This window comes from Diadema antillarum, unplaced genomic scaffold (assembly GCF_040938485.1).
Source record: "Diadema antillarum isolate AM-2024a unplaced genomic scaffold, OU_Dant_1.0 seq00001099_RagTag, whole genome shotgun sequence".
NCBI classification, from domain to species: domain Eukaryota; kingdom Metazoa; phylum Echinodermata; class Echinoidea; order Diadematoida; family Diadematidae; genus Diadema; species Diadema antillarum.
In genome coordinates this window covers 953,248-964,777 of record NW_027271916.1, presented here as the reverse complement: position 1 = coordinate 964,777, position 11,530 = coordinate 953,248, and the positions used below count along the sequence as shown (strand labels likewise).

General features: G+C 37.5%; 1 protein-coding gene across 1 annotated transcript in view; it reads right to left on the bottom strand.

Annotated features, from left to right (window-relative positions):
- Window positions 1-267: 267 nt before the first annotated feature.
- LOC139743639 (scavenger receptor cysteine-rich domain-containing protein DMBT1-like) overlaps window positions 268-11,530 on the bottom strand; it is a 263,637-nt gene continuing 252,374 nt past the window's right edge. The window contains exons 6-7 of the mRNA XM_071654107.1: window positions 5,103-5,429; window positions 268-602 (exon numbers count right to left, since the gene is read on the bottom strand). Of these exons, the coding sequence (XP_071510208.1) occupies window positions 268-602; window positions 5,103-5,429 (662 nt within the window). The remainder of the gene's footprint in view (window positions 603-5,102; window positions 5,430-11,530) is intronic.

Below are 11,530 nucleotides of genomic sequence, written 5' to 3'. Positions count from 1 at the left end.
CTGCAGTGAAGATCTATTGATGTTATTAATGTTTCAGACAAGAGAAGGTACGATGCACTTGACATTGAAATGAAAAATGTAATAAAGCATTAGAATATACCATAGTCTACGATTTCATATGAACGGATGTAAAAGTTGTTTATTTATATTCTGTGAACCCATATGCAACAAAACAAATATCATGCAGAACTGTTTACTTCTGGTGACAGCTATTTAATGTGGGCGGGTATTTTACCATTCGATGAAAAACAGGGAGCGTGACAAATTTCACTCACCTGCGCATTCGACACCAGCGTCCTCGCTATGACGGCAGTTATGTACGCCATATCCGTTGTGTCTGCATTCTGTCAGGTTTTGTTCACTTCCCTCGCATTGCACATTATCAAGGACTATCTGACCCTGACCTTCACCGAAGTATGCTCGACTAACGGCCCTCCTTGCTCTCGGGTAGCCCAGCATCCTACATACCACATGGGCGTCCTCGATGTCCCAAGAGTCGTCACAAACTGTCCCCCATGCACCGTCGTAGAAAATCTCCACACGACCCTCTCTGGCATTCGTTCCACCAGCGAGCTGGATGTCAAAATCCCCCGTTGATTGACCTAAAAAAGGAAAGTACAATTATTTATTATTGTGAACATTATACCAGCATTCGTGCTACAATGCGAAAGGCAAAAAATAACTTATGTGTGGCATTCGTTGCAGAAATGATAAAGGTTGAAACTAGAAATGTCGTTATGGCGACTGGTATGCCTCCGCCATAAAGCATGATTCTCCAAATAGGTACATCTTGACAATATGTGATGACAGTTTCACATAATTGGCAAAATATTAAATGACATTCTTGTCACAAATATGTTGAATGCTCACTTTCCTTGAACTACAATGTAGGTTAAATTGGATGAATGGCTATATTTTCTAACAGAGAATGTTTGGGGGGATTTCAGGACTTTTACTTGACTTTTGATCCTCTTATAAGTTTATGCATTGAGTTATTGTCAAGGTGTGGGGAAAACGTATAATTTCTGTTTTAAATAGTAAATTCTTAGCATTTTAACCTGGCCTTTGACCCGTGAACCTATGACCATAAAATTCACAAGAGAATCACTGTCAGGCAGAACATGCATATATATGTACTAAGTTTCACGATGAAACCTAGAGCCACTTCCGAGATATGGAAGAAAAAGTGAAATTCAGCACTTTCACTTGATCTTTGACCTTTTGACCTTTGACCTTTTTGGCTTCCCGGAGAATCTCTATTGGGTAATACATGTATACGCCAAGTTTAAAAAAAAAATCCTACAGGCATTGCATAAGTATTGGGGAGTTGATCTTGACCTTTTACCCCTGACCTTTGACCCCATGACCCCCAAATTCCCTTGATGATCACTGCCAGTCATTACATGCATGTGTAGTATGTTCCATGAAGATACCTTGAACGATTTCCGAGATGTGGAGAAAAAAACCAAAATTTTAACATTTTCAATTTGACCTTTGACCCCTTGTCCTTTGACCTAATGACCCAAAACTCTAACCAGAGAATCTTTATAGGGTAGTACATGTATACATTAAGTTTCCACCACTAATTGACACTAGAATTACAATATGTCTATCCGCTTTCCATGTATTACGTGTAAAAGACCAGTTCGTGTTAATCAAAACGTTCTACTTTGTGTTTCATGTAATAATTGGTGTCATTTTAAGTGCAGTAAAGTAAGCCTAAGTATTTTTAACTCTACAGATGACTGGGTATGTGATTACTGTTTATTACTTGAGCTACCGTTTGCTACATCTGATACATATGATGACCAAACATCTGATTTGGAAACTCAAAGAAATGAATTTCTGTGTTCACCAGAAATCAGTATTACGTTAAAACAAAAACTGGAATTTGATTTGGATAGAGATGTATGTGAACTTTCAATCCTTAAAGGTTTTAAGTTCTCACACTTGAATTGTTTGTCTTTATGGAAAAATATTGAAGAGATACATATTTTGTGCAAGAAAGCTGAATTTGACATTTTCACTCTCAGTGAAACCCATTTGAATGATTATAATGATGATTCAGAATTAAATATAGATGGGTACAATTTGATAAGAAAAGACAGAGGTCGTAAAGGTGGAGGTGTGGCAGCTTATGTAAAAGAGGGAATGAATTATAGAGTGAGAACTGATTTTGAGTTTGATCTGGAGTTGATTGTTATAGAAGTAAATGCACAAATGGTGAAGCCATTTTTTGTTATAGTATGGTATAGGCCACCCAATGCAAGACTAGATGTATTTCAAGAATTTGAGAGATTTCTTGGTGAAGTAGATGATATGGGCATTGATTTTGTTATTCCTGGTGATTTGAACTGTGACATGTCACAACACTGTACATCGTGGCAAACAAAACACCTGCGTGAGTTGTTGACCTCTTTCAATCTCCAACAGATAGTCAATTATCCCACAAGGGAAACTATCTGTACATCGTCTATAATTGATCTTATCATAACTAACAGGGCCGAAAAAATTAATTATACAAATGTTATACCAATATCTCTGAGTGATCACTACCTTGTATATTGCACTTGGGGTACAAAAATCAAGAACTATAAACAAATGTACATAGATATAAGGTGTCTCGAAATGCTGGCAAATGAAATATTGAAGAATATACTGAAGCGATTTCTAAGGTACAATGGGACCATGTGGAAACATACCATAATGTTATTGAGGCATATGATGAATTTGAAAGAAAGTTGTTAAGTGTGATTAATGCATTTGTACCGCTTAAAAAGAAAAGAGTAAAGAAAAAAGAATCCCCTTGGATAACAGAAGAAATTTTATATCTAATGCGTCAAAGAGATAGACAAAAACTCATTTCTAAATCATCTAAAACTCAAAGTGAGTGGGAGTTATACAAGAAGCTTAGAAATGAGGTTACTATGAAATGTCGTCAGGCGAAGAAAGAATATATAAGTAATGTTATTTATTCCAGCAATGGTAACTCAAATGATGTTTGGAAATCTTTAAACTTTATTACTCCTGCAAAGAATACTTTCAAACAAATAGAATACATTGTGAAAAATAACACACAGGTCAAGTGTAAAACTGATATGTCAAATTGTTTTAATGCATATTTCACAAAAATAGGAGATGCGATTTGCAAGAGTCATGATCAAAGAACAGAGGAAGAGATTGCAAAATATGTACCGAAAAGGAGTTCCATGTTCTCATTTGAAGATATAACTGAAGAAGACATTGTGAAAGTGGTTGAAAGTATGCCAATGAAAAACTCATATGGAATGGACACTATACCAATAACATTGATAAAGCCTGTTATACGTATAATTGCAAAACCACTGCGGTATATATTAAATCTTTCTTTGAATTGTGGTTGTATTCCAGAACAATGGAAGGTGTCAAAAGTTACACCAGTGTATAAAAGTGGTAGTCGAAGTGAGATGGGTAATTACAGACCGATATCTGTTTTGTCTGTTATTACAAAAGTAATCGAAAAGCTCATCTTTAATCAGTTGTATGATTATTTGCATAGAAATGATATTATTAACCCAAATCAATCAGGCTTCAGACCTGCTCATTCCACTATGACTGCTTTACTTTGTGTCACAGAAGAAAGGCTTCGTAGCTTAGATAAGGGTGAAATGGTTGGAATGGTCTCCATTGACCTCAAAATGCATTCGACACAGTCAATCATGCGACACTTCTTCATAAGTTATCTCTCCTTGGATTGAATAGTAATGCATGTAAATGGTTTGGTAATTATCTCCGTAATCGTGTTCAATATACTACTATTGACGGCTCCATATCCGAGCCTAGGTATGTAACATGTGGAATCCCACAGGGCTCTACGTTAGGGCCCTTGTTATTCAATGTATACATCAACGATTTGCCTGATTGCATTAAGGAATGTAAGGTCCATTTATACGCTGACGATACTTGTCTTTATTTACCTGGCAAAGATCTCGGTCAAATACAAAGAGGTCTCAATAAAGACTTGACGTGCTTGTCACAATGGTTGGAAGTAAACTCACTTGCTCTGAATGTGAAAAAGTGTGAAGCGATGTTAATAGGTTCCAGAAAGAGGATTGGGAACAAGGTATTGAGAGTCAGCATTGATGAATCTGAGGTTCCCTCTGTTACTTGTTGTAAATACTTAGGAGTTTATCTTGACCAACATCTTGATTGGAGCCAACAGGTGGATAAGGTGATAAAAGCACAGTGAAAAGTCTTTATTTATTGAAAAGAATAAGATTTTGTATAACTGAAAAAACTGCTCTTGTATTCTACAAGTCCATTATTCAGAGCAAATTCGATTATTGCAGCGTTGTATGGGGTAATTTGCGAAAAACGGATTCTGAAAAATTGCAAATCATTCAAAATAGAGTTTTAAATATTGCAATATTTTGAAGAATATGTAACAAATTATTTTCTGAGAAACAGTATGAAAAAATTTGTATTGTATAAGGTAAAAACAGAAGTTGGAAAAAGAACTCTTTCCTTTAGAGGAGTCCAGAGTTGGAATCAGTTAGCCTATGACTTGAAAAGTAAGCTCTCTCTCACCAGTTTCAAACGAGCTCTTGATATATCTATGCTGTAGCCTAAGCAACTGCCCAGGATTTTTTTTCTCTCTTTCTCTATTGATATTGTTAAAATAATATGTTACCGTAGGTATTTGTTCCGGTTTCCTTTTTTCTCTTTTTTTGTATAGTACTTTTTTAATTGATCGTTGCTTTGTTGTTACCTGACACTTAGCTTTACCCAGACGGCACTTACACACATTTGCTTCCATTTTAAGTTTGATAGAAGAACATAGAGGAAGAACTGCAGTGAAGATCTATTGATGTTATTAATGTTTCAGACAAGAGAAGGTACGATGCACTTGACATTGAAATGAAAAATGTAATAAAGCATTAGAATATACCATAGTCTACGATTTCATATGAACGGATGTAAAAGTTGTTTATTTATATTCTGTGAACCCATATGCAACAAAACAAATATCATGCAGAACTGTTTACTTCTGGTGACAGCTATTTAATGTGGGCGGGTATTTTACCATTCGATGGAAAACAGGGAACGTGACAAATTTCACTCACCTGCGCATTCGACACCAGCGTCCTCGCTATGACGGCAGTTATGTACGCCATATCCGTTGTGTCTGCATTCTCTCAGGTTTTGTTCACTTCCCTCGCATTGCACATTATCAAGGACTATCTGACCCTGACCTTCACCGAAGTATGCTCGACTAACGGCCCTCCTTGCTCTCGGGTAGCCCAGCATCCTACATACCACATGGGCGTCCTCGATGTCCCAAGAGTCGTCACAAACTGTCCCCCATGCACCGTCGTAGAAAATCTCCACACGACCCTCTCTGGCATTCGTTCCACCAGCGAGCTGGATGTCAAAATCCCCCGTTGATTGACCTAAAAAAGGAAAGTACAATTATTTATTATTGTGAACATTATACCAGCATTCGTGCTACAATGCGAAAGGCAAAAAATAACTTATGTGTGGCATCCGTTGCAGAAATGATAAAGGTTGAAACTAGAAATGTCGTTATGGCGACTGGTATGCCTCCGCCATAAAGCATGATTCTCCAAATAGGTACATCTTGACAATATGTGATGACAGTTTCACATAATTGGCAAAATATTAAATGACATTCTTGTCACAAATATGTTGAATGCTCACTTTCCTTGAACTACAATGTAGGTTAAATTGGATGAATGGCTATATTTTCTAACAGAGAATGTTTGGGGGGATTTCAGGACTTTTACTTGACTTTTGATCCTCTTATAAGTTTATGCATTGAGTTATTGTCAAGGTGTGGGGAAAACGTATAATTTCTGTTTTAAATAGTAAATTCTTAGCATTTTAATCTGGCCTTTGACCCGTGAACCTATGACCATAAAATTCACAAGAGAATCACTGTCAGGCAGAACATGCATATATATGTACTAAGTTTCACGATGAAACCTAGAGCCACTTCCGAGATATGGAAGAAAAAGTGAAATTCAGCACTTTCACTTGATCTTTGACCTTTTGACCTTTGACCTTTTTGGGGAGAATCTCTATTGGGTAATACATGTATACGCCAAGTTAAAAAAAAAATCCTACAGGCATTGCATAAGTATTGGGGAGTTGATCTTGACCTTTTACCCCCTGACCTTTGACCCCATGACCCCCAAATTCCCTTGATGATCACTGCCAGTCATTACATGCATGTGTAGTATGTTCCATGAAGATACCTTGAACGATTTCCGAGATGTGGAGAAAAAAACCAAAATTTTAACATTTTCAATTTGACCTTTGACCCCTTGTCCTTTGACCTAATGACCCAAAACTCTAACCAGAGAATCTTTATAGGGTAGTACATGTATACATTAAGTTTCAAGAAAATGATATGGGAGAAATAGTGAAATTTTGAGCATTTGACCTTGACCTTATGACCTTGAGCATGTGCACCCAAAAGTTGATAGGCACAACTTCATCCACTCATGCATATACATACAAAGTCTCATTAGGATATCTCAAACGGATTTTTGTTACGCTGTCCTCAAAATTCATTACGGACGGACGGACGGACGGACGGAAGGACGGACAGTCCGAAAACATAATGCCTCCGGCACCACTTCGTGGCGGAGGCATAAAAAAAAAGGACAAGCAGTTAAATGCGGGAAAGTAAAATACTTAGAAATGATTGTTTCAGCTTTGTTTTATCACAAATTTTATGCAGACAGCTGCAATTGGTGCTAATTTCATTCGTATCGACACCTAAAAAAAAACAAAAGAAACCAACAAACCCTGTTTTCCTGCTCTCTCTTTCCTGTCTCTCTGATATTAGCGACTTTCTTTCTCTGTTTTTCATGCCTGTGTGTGCCTGTTTGTGTGCGTCAATATAATGACATGATTTTATCAGGGAGGTGAGAAGAATCATTTTCAGCTCCCAGCTTTTACCGACAGATAGAGGTGTGATTTTTTTTTTTTTTTGGGGGGGGGCGGCGCTTACTAATAGATTTGGCATTATTGTATATTATTCACTTCGGGGCTGCGTTCCTCACTGATAATTCAATATTTTGGGTCACCTCTGCCGATAGTTTTGACAGGAACTCTCAAGGCAAAGTGTATTCGTAAACTACGGTGTCGACAGTATGTTGAAGCGTAGGGATATCATTTTGGCCTCGAAATGAAATAGATCTGTCTCTTTTTGTGGAGAGGTAGTTAGATTTTGGAAAGTATTCAGATTATAGGGAAGCGAGGGCTTGAGGCTCGTTTCTTAGTCTGAAAAAGGGACTTAGTGTGTGTCAGAATAAGAAAACCGAACATTCCGGAAAAAAACACATGATAAGAAACCAATCAACTGGCAAGCAGTATTATTGCAATGGTTAGCAGGTTTAAGATCATCTCTGTTTTAACCTTTATGCCATTCTCTATATCCTTGTATCTATATTTGTCGCTCTTGCCGTCTATTTTCCTCTTTCTCCACGCTAAAGAGACCTACCAGGACACTCTTCCAGCGGTACACATCTCTGTCCGCCTTCCTGCTCCAACACTGTTCCCTCTGCACAGAAACAGCCTGCAACACATTGTAGGGTGCATATCTGGGGGTCGGGGTTATCACAAGTCGCGGGACAAGCCGTGCCGCATCGACGCACAGTGGGCCAGAGAGATACCAAAGTGCGCCAAAAGTCACTTTGGGCACTTGGGATTTTTTAATTTTTGACATGCGCTCTTGAGAGGTAATGCTTTGAAGAATATATCATTAAAATATTTGAATCAGGTATGTACATTAAAGGGGTATATTTCCTACCTGAAGTAGCAAAATACAATATTTTAAGAGTTTCAAAGCAAATTGTAACCTCTTTGATAAATAAATAATTTCAACATGTAGTTTTTGAGATATCAACCTGTAATTTCTCCCACATATTTCTCAGAGTTCATTTTACGTTATGAATGCCATAAAAATGCAAAGAAACTTAATGTTCATGAACATTTTACGCTAAATATCCTGGAAAAGAGGCTAATTATTTGTCTTTTTAATATACCCTAATGAAAAGTTTAGATTGCCACGGATTTCCAACTAAATTCTATTACCACCACATTCCCTGATGTCTCAGCTTTAAGCTGATACCAGATTTGGCTGCCACCTTTTGCCACTTTTTGTGTTAGAGCCGATTTTCCGCGACACACTACGCCTATTTTGGACCTTGCAGCCGCTTAGGAATGCTGTTATATCATACGGGGCCGCATGAGGGCGGCATTTTTTTTATTCATTTATTTTTTTTTCTCGCACGTTAAAGACACAGAAACATGAATAACACTGAATAAGAGGCAAACAGAGTTATAAAATACATGTATAGGGCTAGTCCGGCACCTAAAAGACCCCTCCTCCGAAGATAAAAGAGTACATAATTGCACATAGCCAAGGCCATGTAGCCATATTGTCCATAATTGTCATAGCCACTACTGTAAACATAGCTATTCCCACTGCGATACATATTGTATGGACACCTAAATACATGTACTTCGATGCTACTCTTGACATATGCAGATAGACCGTTAAACACCAAAACACAGAGATTTTATTCTCATCGGCTACTCGTTGGAAGCAAAGACTGTTGCTTTCCGGCCGCTCAGCGAAGTGTATAGTATCGCAGTTTGTGAATCCGATTGCAGGTCAATGTCAGACATTGCTCGCGTGATCCTCATCGGACGATCTTGCCTCATCGGATCATGCCTGACATGTCTGACATTGACCTGATAGGCGACCAATACAAGTCGGATTCATCAGACTTTGATCCCATACACTTTGTGGGTTGTCGGAAGCAAAAAAAAACTTTGCTTCCGACGACTGATGAAAAAAAAAATCACTGTGGAACGTGGATGAATTTATAATTTCATATGATTGTGATTTCGATAAATTTTTCATTTAAAAAAAAAATTATTATTTTAGCTTTTCCAAGTAAACTTTCATACACGGCAGACTCATTCTTAGCTGCTAAGTCATAACCTTTCATTTTCCTGATTACTGACTTCACAATTTGTTATCCTTCCATTTAAATTAGACAAAATGGTTTTTGCGCTTGTATGAATTGATATGGCATAGGCCTAAGATTATATATGAAGTAGAGAGATAAGAACTATATCGGAGATTGATTTTATATCGCGCATTTATGTCCTGCTATAGAATAAAGTGAATAAATTCACCCAAACGTACAGCGTACATCAAACTTATATTCTAACTAGTTTACACGGACAACAGTATCATTTTGCAGTACGTGTGTAATATGGAACTTTCAGCATAAATTCGATTCTTTTAACGAAACCCGAATGTTTATACACTTTCTATGACATGTAAGCATCGTGTATTCAATGGTAGTAGATAAGCAGTGTCAGTGAAGGTGAAAAGATAAATCAATCTTTAAAGAAAAAAATAACAGCCTAAGATTTGCATTGCTTTATTCGTCATTTACAGACAGATTTTTGGTAGCCAATGAAAAAACAGCATCACAGTGACGTCATATGAGTTTGAAATTATGTTCAATCAATTCTACGCCCCTAATTACCCTAAGACACCAAATTTGGGTAAAAAGAAACCACGGAATATAATTTTGGCGCACTTTGAGCTCATTCTGGCCCACTGTGCGACGGTGCGTCATTCCCGAGGGACAACCGCAATTCACCTGCTCATTCCCGATGATGTTTGGTGGCCCGTCATCTATTACTAAGTATATATAATTATGATATATTGTTAAGGTCCCATATTGGGGCTCCATTTGAAAGTCGGTATGGGGCAAGTTTTATGGGCGGGCACACTAACTGTAGAATGCAGTCATTGTTCTTAAAGTAGTTCATTGTATAATACACGAAGGTGATAAATGATGCCTTGCTGTTGTAAGAAATTAAGAGTGAGTCTTGAGGAGTTTATCCTCGGAAGTTGACTGGAAAGTCAGTCTTGGTATCAGCACTGGTGTGTGATAGTCTTGTAGTCTTGCGAGCCCAAATAAAACGCTGGATTGAGACATGAGCTATCGAAATGACTGGTGTGCCTGGTTTCTTGATGTGTCCTAGAGTTGAACTCTAACTGTTTTGGGTACCAGCTCAGCGGTCCCAACATGTAGATACATTCATGCATGCATATTACATACATACATACATACATACATACAAACATATACATACATATCATATACCCAGATACATACAGGGCATGTTCTACATTGCTGATCTACCTGAGCATTGCTCCCGTCTAATGCACCTGCTGGCATGGCGGACGTACCCGCTCCTACAATAACAGCCCGGTTCACACGATGCGGGACGTGATGGCGGTCCTACCAATCGCGTCTGACAAGTCTGTTCAAAATTCCGAAAGCCACATGCTCTGTATTCTTCCCCAGGTCCACAAGCTGTTATATCATCATGAAAAGAAGATAATAGAGAATCATTATTGATGCTTGTTGAGGATCAGCTTGAGGATCAGACCAATGAATATTAATTCTAAAAATTTAAAAAGCTTTTAGGTACCAAGCGTGCTCGTGCTCGTGAAAAGCACACGGCAATAGCAATCGAATCAAAGCATCTGACAAGAGAATGTCATAGTTTTGTAGTGAAAGATGACAAATTATAAACTGAAAAACAACTTTTGAGCTTTCAATGCAGCAATTTGACACAATGTTGTCATTTTTTAAAGCGGATTTACGTATCATTTCCTTCCCATACTTCTTTTAAGCAGAAAATGAGAATTTGAAGAGATCCGTGTGTATGTCACTTAAAGATAACAACCAGAATAGTTCATGCTCATGTGAGGATTTTTTTTTTGTGTGTGTGTGTGTGTTTATCAAGTGCTTTTCTTTTTGACATCACTACAAAAAAAAAACTTCATCAAAATATGAAATGCTTCTTAATCTGAGATTTTCATTTCTGTTGGACCTCCCCGTATCTGTTTGCTTTAACGACAGATCAAATCGATGTGATAGTCTATCTTACAATTCGGATGTAGCCGCTTTATATAACTATCAAATATATATTGACTGCGGATTGATGAAATTTAATACGTTGTACAAATAGAGTTTTAACGAGGAAATAAACTATGATTGGAAGCAAAGCCACAACTTTAAGGTATTATTCAAGAGAATTGTTATGATAAAGAAAGACGAATCCTTTTAACGAGAAAAAATATTGGGTAATGTTCATTATTCCGAAAGTTTGATAATCCAAAAACTAAAAAGGGTTAGTTATCCGAACATTAATTTGTTCCGTTTTTCCGAAAGTTCCTCGTTTCGGAAATGAATAAGGTTTGTTAATAAGAAAGTTGAAAAGAAAGGGCTTACTAACGAACCTTCGGATTTAAGAACCGTATTTCACATTCGGAAATAAGAACCTTCGGAATAACGAATATTATTTCATGTCCGCAGTACGCACCATTTGAATCAACAAACTTTCATTTTCTGATTAACGAACCTTCGGAATGATGAACCTGCGGGAAAGCGAACTATGTACTATTCCATCAAAATTCAGACAAAGT